The sequence below is a fragment of the Megascapheus bottae genome, chromosome 4, assembly GCF_031878675.1.
Source record: "Megascapheus bottae isolate mThoBot1 chromosome 4, mThoBot2.hap1, whole genome shotgun sequence".
NCBI classification, from domain to species: domain Eukaryota; kingdom Metazoa; phylum Chordata; class Mammalia; order Rodentia; family Geomyidae; genus Megascapheus; species Megascapheus bottae.
Window position 1 is genome coordinate 82,658,897 of NC_143512.1, and position 27,679 is coordinate 82,686,575.

The 27,679-nt window shown below is 50.2% G+C and overlaps 1 protein-coding gene across 1 annotated transcript; it reads right to left on the reverse strand.

The window, feature by feature from the left end:
* Positions 1-107: 107 nt before the first annotated feature.
* Ube2ql1 (ubiquitin conjugating enzyme E2 QL1) lies at positions 108-27,342 on the reverse strand. The gene is made up of 2 exons (XM_090332150.1): positions 26,175-27,342; positions 108-1,454 (listed from the first exon to the last, which is right to left on the reverse strand). Exons 1-2 carry the CDS (start codon positions 26,946-26,948, stop codon positions 1,323-1,325), a joined length of 906 nt encoding a protein of 301 aa, XP_090188276.1. The 5' UTR covers positions 26,949-27,342; the 3' UTR covers positions 108-1,322.
* Positions 27,343-27,679: the final 337 nt, after the last annotated feature.

Genomic DNA, 27,679 nt, shown 5'->3' on the forward strand with positions numbered 1-27,679 from the left:
CACATGAGGAGGGTTGCCAGTTCTTTCCGTATTCAAAGTCTATGAAACATATGAAATATTTTTGGTGAAAGGCCAGTCCACAATGATTGGATTCTCGAGGCAGTGTGTCAGGTATGCATGATTTTATTTAAAATGTGTCCAATAAGATCTTTCCACTTGGAATGGACATTTGACCCCTTTCTGTATGTTTTTATAGACAGCATTTCCTCAGCCTCATGGAGTGTCTCAGAAAGTCTAGGTAACTCAACAGAAGAAAAAAATAAAACCGTGGGGAGATTACCTAACAGGAATCGCACTCCACAGTGAGCGTGTTCCTATCTTGACCTTGGGGACACACAAGTGACTACTGGGTGAAGACTCAGACCCGGTCATGCAAATCCTCGTAGGATCACTTGGCGTCCCTGGCAGTTCTGGTGTCCCCTGTCACTAAGCACAGGTGATAAGATGAGTCAGATGACCACAGTGAATGGGAAACAGTCTTTCGCTTTGGATGGTTGAGAGAAGGCAGGGACACAAATGCACTGTCTTGGGGTCACTTCCTACTCTCTGAAGTCCTTTCTCCTCTGATCCCGTGGGGGCACACCTAACATTCTGTCCCCCTGCCCCCCCCGGGGTGACAGCACCCCCTGACTCTCATCGAATGGCACTGATTTATCTGAGAACAGCAGCACACCACAACATCAGCACGAGAGAGCACGGTTTAACCAAGTGGGCAGTTGTAGATTTAAAATCGCTAGGATCTGGCAAGGTTAGAGCTGTGTTTTCACGAGCCAAAGTTCAGAGCACAGGGGAGGTCTCAATGTCATCATAGCAGACCACAGGCCACAGAAAGAAAGACATGTCTTCAAGTTACGTTGACCTGCCAGGAAGAGAGACAGACACAGAGCACAGCAAACGGGGATCAGCGGCGCCCGGTGCACAGCGCCCTCAGGAGGCAGGGAGGGCGCCGTGCATGGCAATGGAGCAAGCAGGGGCTGTGAGTGTCCCGCTGGCTCGACGGAGCTGCTGTCATGGAGAGAAGCGAAGGGCGGCGTGACAGGGTGGGAGAGGAGCGGGCAGCTGGGAAATTTGTCGCCGTCGCCACACTGGTTCTAGAGATGATGACCGTTCATTTGTCATGGAAATCCGATCTGCATCCCGGACAGCATCTGTGTCCTCGTTCTCCCTGTAAACACGTCCGTTCATAAATAACTTAAACGTGTCCTTGGCATTCAGGACGCAGTTCTGGCTGGAGTAGAAAAGGGTGGAGGGTGGGCGGCGCTGGAGGCGATGGCTGGGTGTGGATGTGTGGATGGGCAGGCAGCTGGAGCGGAGGGTGCGAATCAGCCATCAGAGACGGGCGGGGTGACCCAGCCGTATTTCTCATGAGTCTTCACCAAGCTCTTGAAGGTAGCTTCGGCTTCCTTGCGACTGAAGGACTTTTTTGACTTGCCGGCTTTTCTGCAGATCCGCCCCTGCGTGAGAGGAGAGAGAAACCAGGTTACACGCTTAGTAGAGAGGAGCTGGGCTATACACTTAGTGGTGATTCCCAGCCCCGCCATGTCTGTGAGACACCGAAAGGGGCGGGCATTTCTGATGTCTGACTTGGGTGGTGTTGGCCACGAGGCAGACACAAGATATGACGGCCCTGGAACAGAATATACGGAGGAGTCAGGGACCAGCACGCTTTTAGGGGTACAGAGGCCACCTTCATGAACCCCCGGCCTTGACTTGATCTGAACTTGCTCATTCTGTGCAGCTGGAGAATGGCCTCTGCCATTGAGCTCAATGAAAAGGCCATTGATTCAGAGCCAGTGGCCTCTTGCAGGGGCCAGACAGCCTTCTAACTTCCTCGGTGAGAGAGAAGTTCCTCAATGCGACGCCTTTTAGATCGGTGAGATCAATACATTTCTATACACGTGTGCAGGCTTCTATCAAGCCTGGCCTGGGAACAATTAGTGACTTCCTGTGCCACATCTCATTTCAGAGCTGGGAGGTTGAACGGGCCACATGTGCCATGGTTGCTGTGGTGCCAGCGGGGTGCTCTGGTGAGAACCAGCCTTCCCACCATAGGAGGAAAAGCCGGGATAGTGTGTGTGTGTGTGTGTGTGTGTGTGTGTGTGTGTGTGTGTGTGTGGCACTAAGGGTGAACTCAGGGTTTGCTCTTGGTAGGCAGGCAGGCCTCCACTGAGCTGTGCCTCTAGCTCTTTTCTGTGCTGGTTTTCGGATGGGGTCTCACTTCCTGGTGGGACTGCAATCCACCCGTCGTGATCGGAATAAGAAGCATGTGCCCCCACGCCCAGATTCTTTCTCTTGAGACCCTTTCTTGAATCTTTTTCCTCCCAGGTCTGGCCAGAAATCACAAGCCTGATGGCAGTTGTATTTGGCTTCATGACATCCTTTCTAAAGGCTGTTGTGTGTTTTACATGAGCTGCTCAAAGGGAGAATCAGACCAGTAGAAAAGAGAAGACGTAGGGCCGGGAGTTTGGCCTAGTGGTAGAGTGCTTGCCTAGCATGCATGAAGACCCGGGTTTGATTCCTTGGTTACCACATACATAGAAAAAAGCCGGAAATGGTGCTGAGGCTCAAGTGGTAGAGCTCTAGCCTTGAGAAAGTCCAAGGACAGTGCTCAGGCCCCGAGCTCAAGCCCAGGACTCACACACAAAAAAAGAGAAGACGTGGCCATGTACTGACTTCTGGAAGGTTCCCCACATCTCTGCAGGTTCTGTTTCCTGTTTTTATTATAACTGGCTACTTTGATTATGTGGTGCAGTTCTGTGAGATGGAAGGGGACTGAGCAAATACTTTCTTCATCACAGTCTGGGCTGAGGCAGATGTCTAAAGCTAAGCGACTGGATTAAGCAAAGGTGTATCTGCAGAGGGCACGGGCTTCACGTCACACATCCAAAGGCCATGTTTTGGGGAAAAGTACATATTTTAACCATCTCTGGTATTCTTGTTGACAATACTGAAGATTATTTGTGGTATGATTTGAGAATTCTGAATTAAGGACAAATGCAGGCTCACAGAAATCTTGGAATCTCTGTCACTTTTGGCGCGGCCCTTTCTCTTTGCCTGTTTCTTGTGAATGTCCCAATTGTTACAAGAAATAACAAACAAACCCCAGTGGAACAAATTGCCCTTTGTGGTCCTCTCTTCCCTAGAGGCATCATGAACTTGCAGCTCAGGGCTGAGTCCATTCAACTGTCAGGAGACAGAGCCTGCTAGATGCTGGCCCGCCTTGCGCTTTCCTGCGGTTCAGCTGTCAATGGAGAGCTCTGAGCTCCTGTCTGTCCACCCACACTTGGGATCCACAGATGCTTTCCATAGATGTCCACCCTCCTCTGATTGGCCATTTCAAGGCTTGGGCACCACATTCTGCCTTCCAGGGCATGATGAGATCTGCAGATTTGGACTTTTGGAGATGGCCCTGTAGGCCACGCTGTGTTGCAGTGTCACTACTCTGCAGGGGGTGAGGGGGGACCCTGAGCCTTTTGAACACATACAATTAATGACAAACCAGTTTCCTGGCAACTTCCTCCCTGTTTCCATCTAGCAAACTATTTTCTTTGGATTACTTATTTCTTATCCACAGTCACTACTTGTGTTTAACACTGAAAGACACAGATGTGACCATCTGTCACCCACTACAAGAGCTTTGTGTCACCCCTCGAGCTGAGGATATCTGTGAACTGGCCCTCAGCCAGGTACTGTGTGCACTACAACCCATGGTAACCAGCTCATCTAGCCCTGATATGGAGCTTCTAGGCCCTCGCTTGCCTACCAAGACTGTAAGTGCTTCTCTGACCTGACCTTTCTCTTCCTGCAGCAGAGTGACCTCTGACCAGAGTCCAGTGGTGACCTAAAGGGTGGCTTTCTGCTGACTGGAGAGCAAGACCAAGACAACCACTAGCTGTGGCAGGGAGGACCTCTTCTTGGAAGGTCTTTATGCCAGGCCTCCAGGACTCCACTCTGCAGCAGTCAGTGCTGAAAACAGGGGGGTTGGGCAAGCCGGGGCAAAGGGGGCAGGACACACCACACCTGAGAGCAGCTGGGGTCAGTCTAAAGGGAACCAAGGGAAGGTAACGCCTGCCCTCATGCCTGCTGGTGAGGCCCACGGGGGTGCACTTGGCTCCTGTTAGCTGATGACCTGCCGTGAGGCTGCGTCCCGCACTACAAACTCTTCCCGTCCTTGTTTTTCTAGCAGTCTCTAAATAAAATAATAACAACAACAGCAACAGTACACCTAGCAGGCTCAGAGAGACAATAGCATAGGTGTTCTCTCCTGCGTGGAAGCTAGATCTAAAACGCAGCTAGGCATGATAACACATACAGGGCTCAATGCATCTACCCATGCACGAACTAAGGAGGGGAAACCGAGGTGTTCACTCCTGAACAACTGAAGTGTTTACCAAAACGAACACATGTTGCGGGGGTTGAGGGGAGTGAGAAATGGGGAGACACAGGAAAGGAGGAGGCTCGAGCAAACACAGTCAGTATGTTCAATGTATATCATGTAAAAAGTGAGCTACGTAACTTGATGGTAGGTCTGGAAGGGGGAACACAGGAGAGATCAAAGAAAAAGGGGGGGCACTGGCCAAGAAGCACTGTACCCACAACCTGACTTACAGAATTGCTACCCTTTGTACAGCTGCTTAATAATAAGAGTAATACTAGAAAGCAATCAAGCTACTACTTAAAAACAACCTATGGTTCTTTCGAAAAAAGTACATTCTGGCCATGAAGAAGTCCAAAGAGTCCCAAAGGCTTAGTAGGTGGCCACCACACAGAGTGGGCTGCTGGAGGTATGGGGAGACCTGGCAGGTGAAGGCTTCAGTTCACTGAGTGAGTATATGAACGAGTGTGTGAGTGAGTGAGTGACTGAATGAAAGTAATCAGCGGTTCAGTCTCTTCCCAATGGCAGGAGCACAAATCAGCTGTTGTAGGAAATCAACCATTATTAGGGAAAAGCAAGAGAAGCAGTACCCACTATGCTAAGTTACTCTGCTCAAGAGGAAATGTTTCCTCACTAGAAAATTCTAGAACTTCCGTTGAAAAATCTTATGTGTTTGAAATATGTGCCCAAGGGCTGGAAGTTTGGCCTAGTGGTTAAAGTGCTTGCCTAGCATGCACGAAGACCCGGGTTCGATTCCTCGGTACCACATACATAGACAAAAGCCGGAAGTGGTGCTGAGGCTCAAGTGGTGGAGCTCTAGCCTTGAGAAAGTCCAAGGACAGTGCTCAGGCCCTGAGCTCAAGCCCAGGACTGGCAAAAAAAAAAAAATGTGCCCAATTGTGTGGCAAGGTGATCGCCAAGTGTGGCGTCTTACACTGGAGAAACTTCTCAGGACGAATGAGCGCAGGATCAGTTTTGTGTGAGCGTTGACAGGGCCAGAAGTAAAGCTTCACCTCACTTAGGAGTTCTTGGCCTCCCGCTGCCGACAGCACCAAAGGCACAGTTCACAGATGCTCACAAAACACAAGCAGGGCTTCCATGACAGTCTAGAGAAAGTTCTAGCGATTGTCGAAACTGCTATGAAACAGATGGTCTTTTCTGGGAGCAAGCAAGCATACAAAAAAAGAACTTTTGCTAAAAAAGAAAAAAAAGCAAATGAGATTCAGATGATCAATTTAAAGTTGATTTTTGTTTTTCCTTTTTTCGCTAGTTATGGGACTTGAAGTCAGGGCCTGAGCATTATCCCTGAGCCTCCTCACACTCAAAGGTAGTGCTCTGTCACTAGAGATAAGAGTCTCCTGGACTTCCCTGCCCAAGCTGGTTTTGAACTGCGATCCTCAGGTCTCAGTCTCTTGAGTAGCTACAATTACAAGTGTGAGCCACTGGCGCCTGGCTAGAGTTGCTGTTTGAAAGTTCACTAACACTGTTTGGTTCAAGCAGCCAGACGGCAGGAAGTTGTGTTAGCATGGGCAGTGGTGCCAGCAAGACAGACCTGTGCTCAAGGCAGACCGCAATGTCTAGAAAAATCCTTTCCATATAAAAAAAATTCATCCCCTATGATACACCAGGAGGCCCCATCATGGAAGCCCCAGTGCCATCAACCCTGCTTTCTAGACCAGACATGGGGACACAAAAGTGACCAATAGACGGCTTGAAGACACACAGCAAGCAATGGCCCCGGGGCCAGGGTTCTGGAGAAGGATCTGTGGCTTGGGGCCTGCTCTCAGAACTCCAGGCCAGGAGGCTCCCAGAAGGAGGAGAGAAGAACCCTGATAAGATAAAAGGCAAATAGGATAGGACCATGAACTGTCCATGGGCTGTGTCCCCCACCCCGCCCCTGGGCTGGGTTCTCAGGACTGTGGGGAAGCCTAAGTTCAGCGTGGAGCTCCCCGCTCACCTTTGTGCTGCCAGCTTTTATCTAAACCTCCAGCCCATCAGGGGCCTTTGCCACCAAGCGGCTGGGCTGCCCACTGCCTCCTGGGTGAAGTTCCTCTCCCCAAGGGCGGCTCCCTGGGTCCCCTGTGGTCCCGTTCCGAGATAAGAGGCACTGGGTGCTGTCTTCCCACCGCCCAGACACAGAATGCAAAGGAAACTGCTTCTCAAGGGCCATGCCAAGAACATCACGTTCTGTTTTCAAAGCTAAAACCCCTCTTGAGCACAAAACAGTGACTCCTCTGTGTTTTCTCCTTCGGAACCGATTCTGGCTCTCCCCATCGAATGTCCTGGCAATGCTTTCATGTGTCCATTCCCCATCGGGAAGGACAGGCTCCTTCAGATGAGGCAGACTTGATTAGCACCTCTGCATTTCCTGCGGCAGTTTACTCCTCAGCCTTGGCTCCCAGGAAGGAGCTTAAGCCACTGCCTCAGCACTCCCCTTCTCCTCTGGAGATGCCATGTTCACCGCTACACTCCCGAGTCACATGCAGAGAGCAAGGGTGTCTGCCTTGTCCATCGAACCTCCTGGCTCAGAATCCAGATCAACACATTTCCCATTTGTGGTCTACCTTAGGCTGCCACCATTTTCTTTCTTCTCAGAACACATTTGGAAAAGAAGCAGACTAGACGCCTTCCTCTCCAGGCCTGTCTTTGCTCACCTGTTCTTCAGGACTTCCACCAAACTCCAGCTTGGAGGAGCAAGTCTGTCATTGCCAGCCTGCCATCCCCGGAGTGCTGTGAGTTCACAATACCATGACACTTGGGTCCCCACCTGGCGGGAAGCTTTGATTTAGAGACAGGACACTGGGATCCCACTAAGTGCTTTCCTGATGTTTCAGAATGGCAGCGGGCTGTGCCCAGGGCAAGGCAACGCAGCTTCACTGCACATGTGCCCTGAGCCTTGGGGAAGACCAACACAGCCCATTGCACAGTTGCTAGGGAGATGAGAAGTGCCATAAGGTACCACTCTCCACATCTGTCTCTTGCTCATTTTCCTGCAGTGTGCTCACAGGGCCTTCCCCTGTGCCCGGGAGGGCATTGCATGGTCCCCAGTCCCTCCCCACTATTTGCTGTTGATTCTTCGCTGTCTGTCCTTGGGTACTTGAAATGGTTTATCTCCTCTCTCATCCATCAGCAGCCAGGGCACAGGTGATAGTGACAGCAAAGCCTTTGAAGGGAAACCGCAAGGAAAGAAGGAAACCAAGAGGGCTCTGGGTGATGTGGCAGGAAAGACTGCTGGGAATTCATCTGTCAGAAGTCAGGGCAGCACTCTCTCTCTTTAGTCGACACCTGATTCATGAAGTTGACACAACAACCCCGAATTGTTGTCCTGGAAAAAGTGCATCAAGAAGGAATGTGTGATTTCACGAGCATCTCAGGTAAGAGGGCAACCTTCTGCCTTCCAGAAATCAGGGCTGCCTTTGAGCTTTCCCAGGGCAGGTCGTGGCTTCACTCTGTTTTGCACAGGTGCATGGGGGCAAGTGAGTTCTCTAATGCGCCATGTCTGCAGTGTCCAACAAGTAGGGCAGATGAGAATCTCATCAGTAGAAGGCGTTAGATGTTTCCTAAAAACCTCAAGTGTAAAACTGTTTTGATCTGAGTATAGACTGGATAAACTGCATATTGCTTTTTAGAACAGTCTGGTTTTGTTGGAGACACACAGCAGTGGGAATCTACACGGACTGTTTAGACACTTATTACTCTTCTGCTTCGAGACAGGTGTCCAGGAAGATGCAGGTGTTTGCTCGGAGGTGTGTCCAGGAGCAACAGAGCTGCAGTCTCCCTGCCACTGCCAGGGACAGTGGGGTGTGCCTGGAGTCGGGCTTTCTTTCAGGAGGTAGACAGTGCAGATGGAACCCATGCTGTGGACTCAGCGTGACTCTACAGAGCTTGTGTATGTGAGCAGGTGTGGGTCTGTCTGAGTCAATGTGGTCAGCTTGAGGTAGTATATGGTCGGAATGTCCCCTCTGGGGGCCGTGGGGATCCTACACGGCTAGGGGTATAAAGGATCCACCCTGACACCCCTAATCTCAGCCCTCCATCACTGAACATCTAGGAGGTAGGGTAGCTTGTGTGACCAAGGATCCTCAGTACAGATGCTGGGTGCTAGTTCCAGGGTTAAGGGTGGGATTGGAGGTTTATGACTTCCAAGAAGAAGAGGGGCATTTCTGCCTCTCTTTCTACCAAGAGGGGCCCATTCCTGCCCTTCTTTATCAGTGGCAAACCATTATCAGTGGCAAACGGTTGCTGATTGCTGACTGGTGTTCAGTGAAGACAATTGCAGATTACTTTCCTGAAGCTCCACTATGTTTACCTGCTGTGGAAACAAATTCATCACCACTGGAAGGCGATATCAGACAGTCAAAGGAAACAAAAGGTATTTCCAGAGCCACCCATGCCTCTGCAGAGCAGTTCTGCTTCTTGCAGCCCATCCACCAGTCAGGCCTCGCCTCTCATGGGCCTGTTCCTCTGATCATGGGACCATTCCTCTGATCATGGGCCCGTTCCTCTCATGAGCAAGCACAGCGATGTCCTAACAACAGTTCTCACGAAGTCCATAACACCTCAGAGACCCAGAGAGCAACCTCCGAATGCATCCTTAACTAGGGAACTTTCCTCCCTCTGGGAAAATTAGACTTCTATGTGCTGAAACACTTCTCAGAAACTAAAGTCCCTCCTCCCATCCCCCCTCCACAAAAAAAACCCTTCCAAAACAACAACAACAACAAAAAACCCCAACCAACCAACCAGCCAACCAAGCAACAACTCTGGAAGTACACGTGGTACAGCTTACCCTGAGAACACCATTCTGATCGGTTTGTGCAGAGGCTGCTAATGAGGTGCTAATGTGGTACCAGGCTGTAGGTGCCCTCCTCTCCCCGCCAGCAAAGTTCCTGCTGCTAGAGGAAGAGTGTGGGGAGCCCTTGCAGTAGGGGTGACACCTTGCATGCAAGCGTTCCCATGCATGGCAAGAAACAAGCCTATTTCCTAAAGCCTACTTCCTGGCAGGCTCTGCCATGAAGCCTGGCAGCCATTAGCAGAGAGTCTGCACATCTCTACGCTGGGCCTCTGCGGCTCTCGGGGGTTCTGACAGTGTTCTCGAGGGGTTCCAGGCAGTTGCTTTCTGGGGGGCTGGCACACCCAGCGCTTGCCAGGGCACCCCTTCTCGTGACTCTCCTTTACTCTACCACCACCTTCCCTGGCTTCCTTCCCATCCCACCCTCTCTGTTCTTCCTGGTTTCTTGTCACATCCAGAGCCCCAAGTGCAAGGCCTCAAATTGTTTCAGGACTCCACAATGTCAGCACCCCCTAAATTTGCTGGGGTTACACTGGAACCGGTCCCAGTGCATGCTTTTTCTGTGTTTGTAAGGAAACAGCTTAGTCAGTGTTGCCAAAACAAGTTAGGTGGGCGTCTTGATGGAAAATGCGCTGTTGGGTTATCACAGGACAGTCTTCTGTGTGTATTCAAACAAGGATGCTGAAGCTGAGTTCCACGCTGGGGTGGCTGGTTGAAATATTGGGGGGGGTTGACTTTGAGGTGGCCACATGGAAGAGCTCTTTGCAGGAGCCTGGGACTGCTCTGTGCATGGGGACATTACTGTGGAGGGTGTTCTGATTCCATTCTGTCATTTCTCTGTTACCACAATCTCTGGTCTTTAAATAAGACTTGGAGAAAACAATGTAGTGACTCTTCTGAGCATCGCTGTGCGTCTTCAACACTACCTCTTTCTTTCTTTCTTTCTTTCTTTCTTTCTTTCTTTCTTGTGCCATTTCTAGGGCTTGAACTCAGGTCTCAGGCTCTCGCTTACCACTTTTGATCAGCACTTGAGTTTCGCCATTTGAGCGACACTTCCACGTCTGGATTTTTGCTGGAAACTTATCACGTCTCGAAGGTGTGTCTTCCTGAGTGGATTTCCAGCCGTGATGCTCAGACGTTAGCCTAATGAGTATGGAGTATTGTGGTGTCAGCCCCTGATGCCTGCCTGCCCCCTGAAATATGTACCTTTTTTAAAAATGTTCAGATTTGGAGTTTAAACTCAGGACCACACCTCTGCTAGGTGGGGCACCTACCACTTGAATAGTGCCCCTATCCCTCAAAGAGGCAAACTTCTTTTTTTTTGCCAGTCCTGGGCTTGAGCTCAGGGCCTGAGCACTGTCCTTGGACTTTCTCAAGGCTAGAGCTCTACCACTTGAGCCTCAGCACCACTTCTGGCTTTTTTCTATGTGTGTGGTATTGAAGAATCAAACCCGGGTCTTTGCGCATGCTAGGCAAACACGCTACCACCAGGCCGAATTCCCATCTCCAGAGGCAAACTTTTAATCCTCATGGCAACATTCAGGTGTTGAAGGCTAGTGCTGGGACCTGGCTCCACACAGCCACACGTCACTGCTCTTCCTATGGTGTGGTGACATCTCACCCAGTGATGGCTTCTCTCATTCTCCCTATCTGCACCATAAATATCGCACACTTCAGACCCAGCATCTGTTGGCTGCTTAAGCATGTTTACAGAGCAATGGACACCGAGCCTCACAGACTCCACTGCAAGAACTCAAAAGAAAAGTACAGAACACACGCCCCTATGTCCTCAACTATGTCCCCGGGGCATTTCAAACATGATATTTGAATTCATGCTTACCTAGGAAGTAAACACTTTTGGAATTTTAGAAATGAATAAGTGGAGAATCTGGAGACCAATAATAATTCCTCTGGTAAAAGCAGCTTTCAACAGCTCACGCTTTGCCCTGGAATTCAGGCGGGGGCCCTGGATGCCTGGATTTCCATTCACAAGGACTAGTAAACCATTACTGGCTCTTGGCATTTTGGTTTCCTCTCATGAAGCAGGGCTCACTGTCCTCGCTGGGCAGTGAAATCCCATCTTCCGGCCTTGCACCAAGCCTGCAGTCCTCCCGCGTCACCGCGTCACCACACAAGCTCTGTGCTGTGTGGTCTGTGTAACTCATGGACTCTGGCAGCACCACTCTTGGACTGTACCACTGGGCACTCCACGAGGCAGTGGAGTGACCTCTCAACCCTGGAAGTCACACACAAGGTCTAACCACAAGATTTTCAGAAAACTGGAGAAGGTTTCAAAGTCAAATCTTCCAGTCACACAAAGATTACCTGTGAACACGGTACATTTGTATCCAGTGATCTCACGAGGGCCTGTTGTGGACAGTGCTAAGTTAGATGTCAAAAGAGTAAGCCATCCAGAGTGCTCTTTTCCTAGAAAAGGAAAAGTGTATTTTGTACGTTGGCTCAAGGCATTAATTTCCCTGGCTTTGTTATTGTGATATTTACACAGGCCTGCATTCAGGTTCAAAGATAACAAAAATGATCCTCACTTGATCCTTATCGTTGACGGGGCAAAATCAGCCAGCTGTGCTCTGGCTTTGTCGGCCTTGTGGCTCCTGAGGGCTTTTCAGCACCACTGAGGTACAGAATTGTATTGTTCACTTTGTTATGTGTTGGTGACAGCTGCGTTGTGCACCTGGAAAATCATAAAGGTCTAGCTATTCCTGAGGAACTTGAGTGATGGTGTCTGTGTTCTGAAAATAGACACTGCCAGGAGCTGGTGGCTCCCACTTGTAAACCTAGCTACTCAGGAGGCTGAGTGGTAGAGCACAGGTCTTAAGTAACACTTGAGCCTCTAGTAACATGTGGGCGGTCAGGGGAGCTGCTGGGAGCAGCCCTAGAGAGCAGGGGACCAGTTAGATGAAGACAAAGGCACTTTCCAGAACTGTCCTATGTGGCAGATTGGTTTTCTAAGGTTTCATCATTCATTTAGAGGTCAAGGACAAAATGCCATGTTCTGTCTTCTGAATAACTTTGAGTCTTTGGAGGAGTTTGTGTTCTGTGATGGCCCACATGGGAATGGCAAGTTGGCTACTGGAAGCTGGTGATTTCACAGCCTGTCCTGGTCTGTAATTCAGTGACCAAGGCAGCACTGCATCCAAAACCCTGTCACAAAAACCCTCTTGTGTCTACTCTCTCGGCAGAAGGAGACTGACTTCCATCTCAAAAGTATGCCTTATACTGAACTAGATGAGAACAATCTCCTCCATGTAAAAATTATTATTGTGAAGGCAGATTAAAGTTGGCAACAATAGAGAACATCCGTATTATTCTTCATTTAGTAGTAGCCTTTTAGGTTTACATTCATTTAGAAAAAGTCAAACATCCACATATCATTTTAGCTATGATATTGTAGAAATTACACACGTCATCTGTAAGTTTGGGTGTGCATACCTATTTGTATACTGTAGGAAAAATGCATTTTCATTTTATAGGAAGTCTTTTTGCCAGGCACTGATGACTCACATCTAGCTACTCAAGAGGTTGACATCTGAAGACTGAGGTTTAAAGCCAGACCAGGAAGGGAAGTCTATAAGACTCTTATCTGCAATTAACTATCAAAAAGTTGGGTGTGGAGCTGTAGAGATCTAATCTTGGGCAAAGAAGCCAAAGGATCATGCTCAGGCCCTGAGTTCAAGTCCTAATACCAGCACACAACAGAGTCTTAGAGAAGCATGTATTCTATGCATACAGATATGTGCATATACACATACACATGCTTGTATTTCCTTGGTATACACATAATTGCAGGTGTTCTGATGTGTGTACATGTGTACCTTCATATACTTAGAACCTGATTTTATGGTATTTTGGTAGGCTCTGGCACGTGTGAAGTTTGTAGAGAATTATCTCCTTATGTCTAACATCATAGATGGCTCAACCTCTATGACGGAGCGTGGAGATGGGCTGAGCTTCTAAGAGAGGGAATTTCCACAGCATGCGTGGTGACTGCTGTGCGGGAGACACGGCCTGGGATAAGTCGCTCTGCCATCCTCTGATGATGTGGAGGAATGAAAGCATAGCTGTCATGCTCTTACAGGGTTCAAAGCCCCATGGGACAGGAGACAGCATCCTGTCAGGGAGGAGCCTGCAAAGAAGATGAGCCAGGGGAACCTGAACGCACAAATCAATCCTGTCGGTCAGGTTTTCTACTTTTGGGTAATGTAAGAATGGCTATAAACCAAAAACGGTGGAATAAAATTGTGATTGTTGATAAGCCTTGTGTTTGGTCTAGTGTGCTGGATTGGTAAATAATATTGCCAGTGACTAACTGTTCTCTGATGTGGTTCCAAACTCCACACACTTCTTTAGATAACACTGGCCACCTAAATTCCTCAACAAAATAAACACGAGCAGCTAAGAGGCTCAGCAGCCGCAGGCCTGCGAGCAGGCTCCTTCCTGGCTGGGCCTTCACACGGCTGTCCCGCGTGCCACACGCTATGGACGTGCTTACAAACAAAACCTCATACACCGACGCCCACTTACTAGAACACCAGGACTGACACATTGGAGGTTCAGAGAAAAAGGAAACACTCAGGTCTCCTGGACTGCGCACAGCAGCAAAACACCCTTATTCTGGCCTCAGTGACAGGCTGGGAACACCCAGCTCTCCAACACTCCAGCACTGCAATCACCAGGTGCTTGCCACGCTCCCCTTCCCACCCCGGCTTTCAGGGATGACTCAGGATCTTGCTGCGCCCAACGGGCACCCCTGCTGCCCCATTCTGCAGGATTTGCTGTGTCCCGGCTAATCCAGGGTCCCAGCTCCTGCTTTGCCTCTCTGGGAGTGAGTGTGCAGCACAGAAGGTAGGGGACGCAGGGCTCAGCTCCTAAAGGCACTGCAGGAAACTGAAGCAAGAGTCCAGGCTGCTTAGAGCCTGGGCTGAGGGAGGCAGAGGCTGGAGGAGACATGAGATGTTGGGATGGAAGTAGACAGACGGGTGGGATGCAACAGAAAACTCTGGCCTTGGGAATAGCAAGTGGGGGACATGCCCGCCCAATATGCACTGTGTGACAGGATGACAGGAGATGGATTCTTGGTCCTGGGTTCAAAAGAAATTGGTGGTTGCGAGGTACGGCTAAGACGCGGCAAGCTGCCCTGCCTTGGCACCGAATCGGCCTTCGGGCCTTCCTGCACAGTTCAGAGCCCCAGACGGCCAAGGACAGAGTGAAGGAAAAGGCAAGGAGACTACAAGGCCACACCGACAGTCTGGCGCAGAACTCTGGTCCCGACAAGTACCAGGAGATAGAAATCAAGGCTGAGAGCTGTCAGTGCCTGGGACGATGACTTCGCGGCCATGTTTTCCCTTGTCCCCTGGATTTCTGTTATGAAATGACAGCACTCGTAGGAAAACATTATCTAAGTTCTGCCTGGATAGAAACGGAAATTTCAAGGCGGACCACCCTAAAGAGAGAATGCCTGAAATTTGAAGAAGAAGTCACAGTATGTGGAAAGAGTGCCAGGATTCATGTCCATTTGGTGTGTAGCTTTTCCCCTAGAGGGCAAGATCCACCTGCAGAGCTTTGATGTTGATCTTTGGGAGGATTAAAATATCCAGAACAGCAAAGCGCTGCTAGCACAGTCCTGAGGAATCCACCTGGCTTTCCCCTTCCTTGTCAGGAAGACGCTCTGCTTCCTCCTGGGCTTCCCTGGGAAGTGGCACACAACCCACCAGGGAAGCCCAGGGCCCACCTCCCGGACCCGCACTGCCAGGGTGACACGGACCTGATCTCCAGGTACCTGTCCTGTCCCCTCCGAATCCTCACCTACCATTCAGGCCTCTTCTTACTGGGGAATGCAGCCAGAAGTGGGAGAGGGCCTCTCTCCATGCCTGGGAAGCCAGACCTTGCTGACAAAAGCCCTGGAAGGAGCAAACAGATCGTGTGTGTGTGTGTGTGTGTGTGTGTGTGTGTGTGTGTGTACTTGTGTGCAGAGCTATGCAATACACACACTTAACAATGGAACAAAGTTTGTTCATTTTCCTTCTGTTTGTGAGACAGCATCTGACCACTTTGAATTGAGCATTTTGTCTAATGTGGATTTTCAAGACTTTTGTAGCTCCTTTGTTTACAGGCAGAACTTACTGTGTAATGAAGAGATTTACTTTGAATGGTGACAAAATGAAGAATGTAACCACAGCTCAATAAACATTGTCAAACTCCTGGTTTACAAATGATTTTTGTCACTCTGTCAACTTTTCCAGTTCTGCTAAATGATGTGATTCTGAGCAGTATTCAATTATATGACACTACGGCAGTTTGTTTAGTCATTCATTTGCTTGTGGACATTTACAAAGCAGTCTTTCACAGTTAAGTTTTGGAGCTGGAAAAGTCAGAATCACTTCCTTGCAACAGAGCTCTGAACATTTATCTTAACCTTACTGGTGACTAAATTTAATGGCCAATTATGGATGTGCGCGCTGAGTTCTGTGGAGACTATTCCACAGATGATTCCTCACTCTGCCCTGAGTGTGCTAAGTAAGGGGTGAAGCCCTCCATTTCTTCAAAGTCCTCTGCCCAGCTCCCATGTCCTGACCTGCAGGTGACTGGCTTCTAGTAAGAGGTCCCTCCAATCTGGACATGTGCCAACTCCTACTTGAAAATGAGACACACCGAAGACGCCCTTGGAATGGAGGGGGTCAAGACTGCAGGCGACTCCTGATGTGTAATGGCGCGGGTTCAGGTATGTCCCCCCTGGAAGCCCACTCCCACGGGAAACTCCCATCCTTGGACTTCCAGAAAAACCCTGCATGCTTTGTAGGCTCTGGGGGCTGGGGACTCTGTCTCCCTCTCCGCAGCCCACCTCACTTCTTTTACAGTGAGCTCTTGAACAAGGCCCAGTGAGCAGGCCTTGAGCTGCTTCTGGCTGCACAGGTGGTGTGCGACCTGGCCTGACCAGGCTGAAGGCTGGTCTCTTTGGCAATCACACCTGCCTGTTGCAGAGCCTGCAGGCTTGCTCCTTCCAACAAAGCGGGCATGGCTGAGGTCTGGGTACACTCTGATCTGCAGGGACTCTGAGAGAGCCGGGAAGACCCAGAGTGATGCTGAGACCTCGGCCTGAGCCAAGTTAGGGATTGAAGATCTTCATCATTTCTCTTAAAATAAGGAGGATGCAATGTTCTCAACTCGATTAGATGACAGCAAAATAAGGTGTTTGCCAGGAGTGAAAAAGAAACAGATATGGAAATATAGCTGAGCTGAGAATATTTTCTGCTTGCCACTCATGATGCTAAAATGCATTGTAAACTTAAAACAGTAATTTGAAATTTTAATCAAGGCCCAGAACTTCAAAGCACTGAACAAAGGAGCAAACAGACTCAGTGTGTGTGTGTGTGTGTGTGTGTGTGTGTGCGCGCGTGAGAGAGAGACAGAGAGAGAGAGACAGACAGAGAGAGAGAGAGAGAGAGAGAGAGAGAGAGAGAGAGAGAGAGAGAGAGAGAGAGAGAGTGAGAGAGAGTGAGTAGAGGGAGAGGTAGAAGGAGAGAGAGATAACATTGTGTACTTCAGGTCAACAACTAGATCCTTTCTTAGAACAATACATGGGAAAGGCTGAGAAACTCAGGCTGCAGAAGAATGTCATGTATCTATTATGGGGACATGCCCGTATTGCTAGGCATGAGAACATCAATGCAGTCTATAGACGTATCCCAGAGGATCAATGACGTCCCTTGCCTGTGAACACTGACTCTACCTACCTGAGCCTCGAGATCTGGGGAGAAGCTTGGAGATTGTCAGGATCCTACCTGACGCCTGAACTCCAGGCCAGTCTCCAGGCCCCAGAGGAGTAAGCCACGGAGGGAAGTGGGTGGATTCACCTCCACTGTAGGCGAGCCACAAGTCAGCAAGAGGCTGCATCACCTCTGTACCACAGGCATTGCTGAGGAACACTTTTATGGTTTCAACAATCCCTGCTGGTCAAACATGTTTGCCTTGAATCCTATTAGAGAAAGGGCTTTTCCTACAAGTATTAGAAAAGCAAAGCATAACAAACTTCATTCAATAACACTGAAATAATTCACTTTCTTCTTGTGTGATTTTTGATAAGTCACACAAAAGACTTCGGAGTTTCCAACTTTCTACAATGTTTTATATTTTGATTTATAAACCCATTAAAAATAAAAACAAAGAAATAACTAAAGAGTTTTCAAGTGGACATTGTATTCTCAAAAGAAATCATATCTGCAGTGGCTAATGGATATGAAGGACATTTGCACAGCATAGGGGTAAATTTTTAAAAGAGGACGACTCTCCTATGTAACTTCCCATCAGCAATAAAAACCAAGCAAATTTACAGACAGTGCTCCTAGGATGAGAATGTGAAGAGACCAAAATTGAGAGGCGCAGGGTCCCCAGCAGCAGCGCGGTGTGGCCAGGGGCATTATCAACGACTAGCTGCACATGCTGCAAAGTCAGCAGAGGGAGACCCAGGGTCCCCACGAGTGGCATCAGGTGAAAGAGGAAGAAAGGGAGGCCACTCCAGTAATATTAGCAGCACGTGACTGTCACTGTGGCCCCGGAACACTAAGAGTTTTGACAGCAAATCGCTTTGCATAATTTTTTTTCTTTGTGCTGGTTCTGAGATAGAACTCAGGCCCTGGGCATTGTCCCTGCTGTATTTATTATTATTATTATTATTAATATTAATAATTATTAAATTATTCTTCTTCTCAAGGCTAGCTCTGTACTTCTTGAGCCACAGCATCACTTCTGGCTTTTTGGTGATTAACTGGAGACAAGAGTTTCATGAGTTTTCTCGCCCAGGCTGGCTTTGAATCTCGATCACATCTTAGCTTCCTGAGCAGCTAGGGTTACAGACACGAGGGGGAACAGCTTTTATCTCCATGAATTTCTATCTGACGTTCTATGAGTTCTTCATACCTGGTTAACAAATCACAGCGTTATTAGCAACGCCTTGATTTGCCATCAACATAAATCCTAGATTTAAAGTAAAACTGCATTACAGTTGTGATTTGGTAATGCCACTAAGGCCCACTGATGTCAGAACAGGGATAAATGGTGGACGGATCTGCAAGTCTTGACAGAATGTGGACAAAGTGCTTCCTCTGTGTCCCCTCCACATATTTTAGTACATGATTTTTTGGGGGGGCAGTCTTGGGGCTTGAACTCAGGGTCTGGGCACTGCCCTTGGGCTTTCTCAAGGCTACAGTTTTACGGCTTGAGCCCCAGCACCACCGTCTGTTTTGTTCTGTGTATGTAGTACCAGGGGATAGAACCCAGGTCTTTGTGCATGCTAGGTAAGCACTCTAGTGCTAGGCCACGCTCCCAGCCCCAGCACAACTGCTCTTCTAGGCGGGCCTGAGCATTATGCTCCTAGCACTATTCTGAGGTGCTCGAGGTGGTAAGAAGGGGCGTCAGCATCTCTGGTTTCGTCTTGTCCAGTCCTTGGAGTAACCAAAAGACCTCTATCTATCTTGTTAATAAAAAGCCAGCTGCCAGGATCTCCTCTTTAATAACATTACTAATAAAATCATCCTCCTAATTCAATTCCATAGACTCCAAGCTCGCTTTTTAAAAATTAGGTTAGATTTATTTATGAATTACGATAATATCCTGAAAGCTTTATGTAATTTTTACAAGTTAATCTTTGCAGTTAGACAAACCATCTTATACGAGTTTTCATAGAGTCCACTTTCATAAGATGCGTATTATTTTCTACATCTTAGTATTTTCAACATCTTATTAATAAATTCTGTGGATTTTACAGACCCCCCCAAGAGTTTATAATGTATATTATAAAAGAGGTCAAAGGTCATCAAGGGGCAGGTCTCTGAAGGCCTGGGGTCAGTGCCCTCTACCCGGTTCCTGCCTTCATGTGGGGTGTGGTGGGAATCCTGGAGGCTCCCTTTGGCCAGGAGCCTCTCTGTCCTCTATGCTTCCCGGGACCAGCCTGCAGGAGGGGTTAAAGGAGACAGGGAAGAGAAGGGAAGAAAGGATGAAGGAACTGGGAAAGGAAAGCATCACATCCGGCAATTCTCTCTGCATAGGTAGGTGTGAGCTGCAGGGCAGAATTCCCATGAACAAAGCGAGAAACGCCACAGGAGCATTCCTACAGCATTCTGATGACTCTGAAAAGATTACATTGTAAGAAGGCTGCATGTGTTCAGCTACTCACAATGAATGCAATCCAGTAACCAGTTCAGTACCTGTAAATTCCTTCTATAACATCTCTCCTTTTCCCTCTCCGGGAAGTAGACTGAAATAGAGTATATGAAATTAAGCACCAAGCACCCTAGCACAAATAAAATCCCTACAGCTATCAATATTCATTTTGTGCAATATTTATTTCTGCTTTTATCTCCTGAGAAACAATTCATACCCAAACCAGCACTCAATCATCACCCTAACACATGCATATCAATTCTTCGACAGTAATTATCTGTATTAGTTGTTCAAAACATTCAAGTTCTTAAAATGGTAGTACTACTTTCACCTTCGCAATTACTAATTAATAAATTAATGCATTCTGTAACTCCATGCCCAATCCTTAACACTAAAATATGATACTTTTTTTCTGGAAAAATTTCCTTCAATTGCTAAATGAACTGGACATATTTCAACTTTAAAAGCAATCAGATCCATTATAGGTGATAGTACTTTCTTATCTCCTTCATTAAAATAAAATAAATTTTCTTGGAGGGGATGCTTGCCAAATGTTGTGATAGAGGATTGGTATTTATTTTACAGAAAATTATTTTGAAAGTAGTCATTGTTTTCAGTCTGAATGAGTTTACCAATGCAATAATTATCTTCTGAGAAGCACTTCTTTCTTGAGTTATTTTCAGAATCTTTAACATGCCTTTCCCCTTTTGTATAAAGAAGAAATAAAACAGCATTAATTATCTTTCTCCTAGAGCTTGAAAGAATTGAACTATTCTTTCATTTTGCACAATACATGCCACCAGTTTATGGGGAATTAGGAGCAATCTATTTTCCTAACTTCGTCGGCAATTCCTTAGTTCCTCAATTCCACTAATTCCTGTGGTGGGCTGTGTGAATACACCCTCTCCCCACCCCCGCTCACCGATCCAGTAGAGCACAGCAATCTGTATCTGCAGAGAAATCCTGTCACCAGAATGTGCCCTGTGGAAGAGCCCGGCAGTCAGTGCCCGCCAGCTCTTGGTGAGCTGGCTCTGGCTTGCCACTAGACAGTACACTGACAGCGCAGTACTCGACTGAGTTGGGGAAGCCATTCCCCAATTTGTGTCTTTGGCTCCCTGACTCGGTATTTTCCTCGTGGGTTCCGGGGTCCAGGGAGAGGAGCAGGAGAATGCTCATCAGGGAGGAGGCTTGCCTGGGAATGCCCATGGTGCCATGTCAGGGTAGGTCCTAGAAAATCGGAGCCAAATAACAGAATGCAGGTGTGGGGAGACACAGGGAAACGGACGCACAATTAACCAACAATGAACAGTTAATGTACTGGGCAGGAATGCACAGGCACTTTCTAGAACGATTCCTGCCAGTACCATAACCTCCTGGCGGGCTTAGGAATACGTGGGCCTGGCACTTACTGGTAATGTGACTATGATCAGAACACCAATTCTCAAAGTCAGTCCTTCACCAACCACACGGACAGTGCTCTCTTTCAGAATGTTACCCAGAAATCCCGGAGCGCTTTCCCTTCAGAAGACCTCACCACATCCCCAGGGCACACCCAGCCCACGGCGAGTGATCAGGTCCATGGATGCTCACCAAGAGACGCATAGTCAAACAATAGACTCAGCAGACACAGACGTGAGTCAGCCGTGTGCCATTCCTATGTGGCAGTGAGATTCCACTTGGCAAGTCTGGTGTGCAGAGCCCGCACAGGGGGAAGGGGCCCTCATTTGAGTCTAACAAGAGTAGTGAACACAGCTTCTCTCTTGGGGCTTACCCTTTTTGGTTTGAGGATGGGTTTCTCTCCAGAGCTGACCTGGCCAGTGAATGCACTGAAGATGGGGCCCTAGCATTGCTGGAGCTCAGCTAGCCGGGGAGCTCTCTTAGAAGGTTGGGGACCGTGCCTGCCTGTGCAGGGAGGCTTCTGAACCCCAGCTGCATGTGATGACCACAGAAGAGCTGCTCCACTAAGCCGGCCAGGCCTGATCCTAATGTGTGAAGCATGGAGCTCTGAGGGCGGGGCCCTGCCCTGGAGAAGTTTATTCACAACCCCCCTCCCCCGGCACCTCCTGCATTACCAGGCCTGAAACCATGGGCAGAGGGAAGAGCACACTCGGGGTCACTCACCCTCTCCTTGCTACTGTATCAAGGTTAATCGGTTCCTGGAGATGAGGAGGAGAAGCTGGACTCAGGCTACCACAGGAACTTGGACCTACTGACCCCAGAGGTCAGCAATGTACCTTCGTGTTCAACCAAAGGAAAGCAAATCCTCCCTTCACTTAAATCAAAAAAATGTGCACCCTCTTCCAGCTTGTTCGATTCTCAGAACTCTCACCATAAGAGAGAGGAAGAGCTGTCCTAGGACTTAGGGCGGGAGCTCTCACTTGGCCAGCCAAGCTGGCATGGGGCTATTTTTAGGTGACAGAGTCCTGTCTGTGTCCTCCTGCCTGCCCTACTTGATGAAGAACAAGTAGCTATTTTTTCCCTGAATGCTCAGGCATATCAATACGACAAGCTGCAGAGTCATCGTCAGTAGTAATTATCTCTGTCCCTTCACGAAGCATAGGACAGAACAATGCAGTGACTCACAAGAACAAAGAGCAGGGTCTCTTTGGGTGAATCAGACAGTGCCACCCGCCTTGCATGGCACTATTTACTCACTTAGCTCTCCTAGCTTCCCGCCAAACGTGCTGCCGTTCCTCTGTCCTCTGCTGCAGGCAGGGTTTGCTAGCCTGAGCCCTCCTCTACCAGCTTTTTTTTTTAAGCCTCTGGAGAGGTATCTAAATCCCTCTTTGGTTGTGGATTGAACTGTGCCTCCCTCAACTCCAACTTAAAGGCTCAATGCACAACTCCCAGAACGTGCAAATCTGACCTTACTTTGAGATACAACCTTTAAGAGGGCAGCAGATTCAGAGGTCATTAGAACAAGCCCTAACCCAATAAGACTGCTGTACTTACAAGAACATCAGGACAGAGACTCTCCCAGAAGCTGACTATGAGACGATACAGTGGGAAACTGCTCACCTACCAAACAAGGCGGGACCCCAGGAGAAGGAAGCACTCAGAAGCTACGATGAGAATGTGAATTCCTTTGGACTCACTGCGACTTCACGGAGTAGTAGCGTTTCCTAACCTGTACAATGAGCTTGGGAGACAGGTCCCGGGGTCCTCACACTGCCTTCTCAGCTGCCCCTCCGCTCTGCACGAACACAGAAGAACCACTAGCTGCTGCTGCTCTATCGCTCCCAAGTCCATGCCAAGGGGTCTGATGCCTTCTGAGAGGACAGAGGAGTGACGACCTGTCACTCAGCTACCATCTGTTCCCTGCCATGGGGAAATGTCTACTTCATTAGAAAGGAGGCACCGAATACTGCGTGCAGGTGTGAGCACAGAACTCTGAGTTGAGTCTGAGCCAGTGGATATGTTTGTACCCTCCGGATGGTGCAGCTGCAGGCACATGGCGACTGGCTTGGCATCTGCCACAGGGTCCACACCTGGAGACGCAGGCGCACTCTGGAGCTGTCCACCAAGCGCCTCCCACACCATCGCTACCCTGCCTGGGTCTACAGCGTTCCTTCTCTGTAATCTCCGAGAAAGTAGATTGTGTAGAATATGACGTATACCATGCAAGAGTGGTGTTAACTTCACAGTTAGGTTGGCTTTCAGGTGCATTTCACAGCTTTTCTTTTCCTTCCTCTCTTTCTTTCCCCCCCGCACCCCCCTATCTCTCTCTCCCTCTTTCTCTCTCTCTCCCCCCCAACCCCACTCTCTCTCTCTCTCTCCAATCCTAGGGCTTGAACTCAGGGCCCCAGCACTGTCGTTGGACTTTGTCAAGGCTAACACTCTGCCACTTGAACCACAGTGCCACTTCTGGCTTTTCTATTATGTGGTACCGAGGATTTGAACCCAGGGCTTTGTGCAGGCTAGGCAGGCACTCTACCACTAGGCTGCACTACCGACCCTCACAGCTTTTGAACATCAAACATGCCATAGGAGCTAGGGATTGTATTCTTGTGGCTCAGTATGCAAAGAATGAGAACAAACAATCCTTCAAATGTTCTTGCCCATTCATTTTAAAGGTCCAGGAAGCTCTAACTGAAGAGACCTGAAAGGGTTCTTACAAGATTTGGTCACGTGAGGATTTAGTCACAGACAAATAGGTAAGAGACGTGCATCTGTTCCTGCATGGAATATGCCACATAAGTAACTTAGAGGTTCACTTCATTTCCTATGTCCATAGTCAATGCATAATACAACCTGCAAGAGATTTTGACTACATAGGGCAGGTATCAATTTAGTCTAATCAAAGCCTTGTGAAATGACTAAGCTTTTTACACGGGTAATAAATCCAAACTTTTGATTTTGTACACAAAACTGTGATGCAGATTTACTTTTTGAATACTATTACAATAGCAAATAATTTATTTTGTGGATTGGCTGAAATTATAGAAATGGTAAGACTGAGACGCATCCTCCCATGTTCAGAAGTCAGAGGAGCCTTTTCTACTTTGCAACTTAAGAAAAGAACACAGAAAGAAGAAATCTCAACAGAGGAACATAACTGGAATGTAACAATTCTGTTATAAAAAAAAGTAATTATTGCTTTGGTAGCAGTCCCGGTTCTCTCTGAATACCTAATCAGGTATTCTGATTGCTTTCCCAAAGCACATTACGTTTAACTATGGAAATAATTCGGTAACTACCACGTGCACAGTGAAGAACTTGCAAAGAGGGAATTTGCAAAAGGACACAAAGGCTCTCTAATGCTCAGGTTACCACCGTCCTGCGGACAGAGCCCTGAAACATTAATGACTGCTCATTGCTTCAAGCCCTTCCCTGCAGTTTGAATATTTCATGTGCACTGTATGCTTCTCTCTTCTGGAGAACTGTATGTTGAAATCAGCATAGACAAGCGTGCAGTCACTGAACTGTCATTTTCAACATTGCTAACTTTTTACTCAGCTTTCCAGATGTTTAAAAGATAATTTAATACAATATGCTAAGCAGTAGTAACAGAGTTAGGCTAAGATTTTTTAAATAAAAACAATAAATGCAAGTGCTGATAATTACATGCTCAGACTAGCATGCCGGCTGAATGCATGGCTTTTGAGCTCATTATAAAGAAAGACCTGTCTGTTTTAATAGAAGTATTTGGGTACCAGTGAAGCTGACATTATTCTTGACATCAATGAAAAAAAATGAGGAAAATAAATTCTCTTCATTTCTGTTTTTGAAAACACCCTCACTTAAATCACCCCTCATTTAAAATCATTTCTACTATGAAGGCTGCAAGCTAAGATCTCTCTCAAGTCTTAAATGTTATCATTCTGTAAGAATTTGTCCCCAAAGCCATCTTTACTGTGAAGAACAAGAGCCTAAGTTCTGTTGGCCATGATCTTCTAAGGAATAAACACATTTCTGTGGAATAAACTTACACATCTGTTATGTAAATCCTGCTTCAAAACGCATGGCTTCCCCAACCCGGGCTTGTATTCAATAGCACGAACCTCGAACCTGAGACCATACTTCACTATAGATGAGAAGCAATCTGGTGTTGGAACAGCAAGCTTGGTTCACTTGAAGGCATCTTTCTGGAGCTGTTAGACCCACTCCACTCCTAACTCAAGAGAAATGGAACCTGAACCCTGGAGAAGCTGAGCGGGCGAGCAGGATGGCCCAGGAATCTAGTGACCTTCTCTGCTGGAGATGAGATTCTATTTGTTTGGAACCCCAGGGGTTCCACCTCTAGTGAAATTGGCAGAACAAACTTCATTTGATTCGTGCGAAGTACCCTGCGGGGAGGGAATGGAGCCAGGCCACTGAGAGAGCTGATGCTCCTTCACTGGCTGGAGAAAGACCAGAGAGGTTATCCCGGGTCTTCTAAAGCAGACAGGGACTCTCCACAGATCAACCACGTCCACACAGAAACAGAACTTTATCAAGTCACGGTCGATGTTAGTTTAGGAGAAGATCACTCCAGAGCTGGAACACATCAAAAGCGTAGGTAAAATAAAACCAGGCGTCAGCCAGCCGGGCCACCCCTCAGAGAACTCATCCATCCCTGCTCTAGGCTTTCTTCACCGTAGAGCTGCCCCTTGGAGCCCTAGGTAAGACTCAGGTGACCTCATTTCCTTTCTGGTTTGGGTAGGAAATTTTAGTTCTGATAAATCTTCTCTCATCAAAGGGGGAGCATAAAAGAAAAGAAAAAACCCAAGTGTGAAGACCCATCCATCTAATCTGAGGGCGCCGGTTCTAGAGGAGGAGGAGGTGAGGAGGTGAACAGGCCTGGCACTGGTGGAATGGGTGGCCCAGTCCCTTCAAGGAGGGCTCAGCCCAGGGGTATTCTGAGAGCGCACGTCTCACCTCCCTCGAAGCCCGGGCCAGGCCCGCCACGGCGGAGCTTCCGCCTGCACACAGCCCATCCATCCCAGAGGCCTGGCCCGGGATCCGCGGAATGGACCCCGGAACTGGGGGAAAAGTTCACCCTGGCAGGGATGGGAGATGCGCTGGGCACCCAGGGTGGAGAGGGCCGGAAAGCAGAGGAGGGTGGAGAGGGGGAAAGGCGGTGGGGTGGGGAAGTAGAGCAGGGGAAGGGAGCTGTGTGGCAAGGAGGAGAGCTGGATGGAGAGCGCTGGCAGGGAGGGAGAAGGGGGGAGAGGAGGGAGCCCTGGGGGGGGGAGGGGAAGCGTCTCTTTGGAGATCGGTTCCTATGGAGCCGGCGAGCAGCGTGGCCGCAGTGGCCACTCCGGGGGTGGCGCTGCGGGTCGGATCGCGACCCCCCAGCCCCGCCCCCCCCGGCCCCCCCAGGCCGCGGGCGCGCGCGGGCGGACGCCTTACCTGGCCCTTGACCAAGCTGGCGGCGAACTGGCGCATGACGGCCTCCACCGTGTAGGCGCTGGACCATCCGCGGGGCGTCAGCAGCTCCATGCAGATGGCGCCGCCGTCCAGCACGTAGCCGTTCTCCAGGCGCGGGCTGAGCACCCGCATGAAGGGCGGCGAGAAGGGGAAGTTGTCGGGGAAGGTGAGGTTGAGCAGGATGAACTCCGTGTTGGTCTCCTTCATGTCCTGCCACAGCACCGAGTCCTTGTCCACCTGGTGCAGCTTCACGTTCCAGTCGAACAGGCTCTCGTCCACCAGCTCCACCGAGATGAAGCGGTCGCTCAGGCGCGCGATGTCCTGCAGCTCCTTCATGAGCCGCCGGCTGCGCACCTGCGTGCAGTGCTGCTGGCGAGCCGCGGGCACCGGGCAGCCGCCCGCCGCCGCCGCCACCGCCGCCACCGCGGGCCCCGGCCCCGCCCTGGCGCCCGCCGCCCGCTCGCGGGGGCCCCCGGCGCTCGCCGCGCCCGCCGCGCCCACGGCCGGCGGCGCAGCCTTGTCGCGCGGGGCCGGATCCGCCGCGCGCCGACCCTTGCCGGGCCCCGGGCTGGCGTCGCCCGCGCTCCCCGGCTGCGGCGGCGGCGGCGGCTGCTTGTGGCCGCCGCTCTTGGAGCCGCCTTTGCCGCGCAGCGACGCGCTCTGCTGGCCGCCGCCGCCGCCGCCGCGGTGGTGCTTCGGGTCCCCGGTGTCCCGGTGCAGGCGGATGAGCCCGATCTTCCGGAGCAGCGTGGCCATCTTAGGCTGGGCGCGGGCGCGGCGCTCCGGGACCCCGCGGGCTGGGGCGCGGGGAGGCGACGGGCGACCTCTCAGCGGGGCGCGGCGGCCGTGGACCGGGGACCCGCTCCGGCTCGGGGCTCCGGCTCCGGACGCCCGCGGAGGGGACGCGTGGCCGGGGACGCGGCGCGGACGCCCGTCCTCCGGCCGGTCCCTGCGTCCGGCCGCGGTCCTTTGTGCGCGATGGCAGGCGCGCCGGCCCCCGCGACCCCGAGTCGCGCCGGGGGCCGTGCGGAGCCTCCTTCCCGCGGCGCCTCGGAGGCGGCGGGCTCGGGCCGTGCCGCGTTGGCGGCTACCGCGGGGCCCGGGCCGGTGCCGCTCGCGTCGCCGCCGCTGCGGCTGCTGACATTGCAGAGGCGGCTGCTCCGTCTGAGCCGAGCGCGGCGGCGGCGGCGGCGGGCGCGGAGGGGGCGGCTCTGCCGGCGAGGAGGGGAGGGGGGGAGGACGGGGCGGAGCTGCGGGCTCCCGGGAGCCGGCCACCCCCGCCGCCCGGCTAAGGCGGCGACGCGCGCGCGGCCGCTGGGGGGAGACCGCGGAACGCGCCGGCCGGTGCGGGGCGCGGGGCGCGGGGACCGGGTGGGGAGGGCCGGCCGGCCTCCGCACACGGCGGGGGAGGGTCGATCTCCGCCGGCCCTCGCCCAAGGGGAGCACAGAACGCAATCAGATCAGCGAGTCCTTCCAATCAGACGCGA

Coding starts and splice junctions, on each gene's coding strand:
- Ube2ql1 (XM_090332150.1), bottom strand. CDS start 26,948: ATGGCCACGCTGCTCCGGAAGATCGGGCTCATCCGCCTGCACCGGGAC. Junction 1,455..26,174: donor CCAGCTTGGTCAAGGGCCAG/GTAAGGCGTCCG, acceptor CCTCTCACGCAG/GGGCGGATCTGCAGAAAAGC.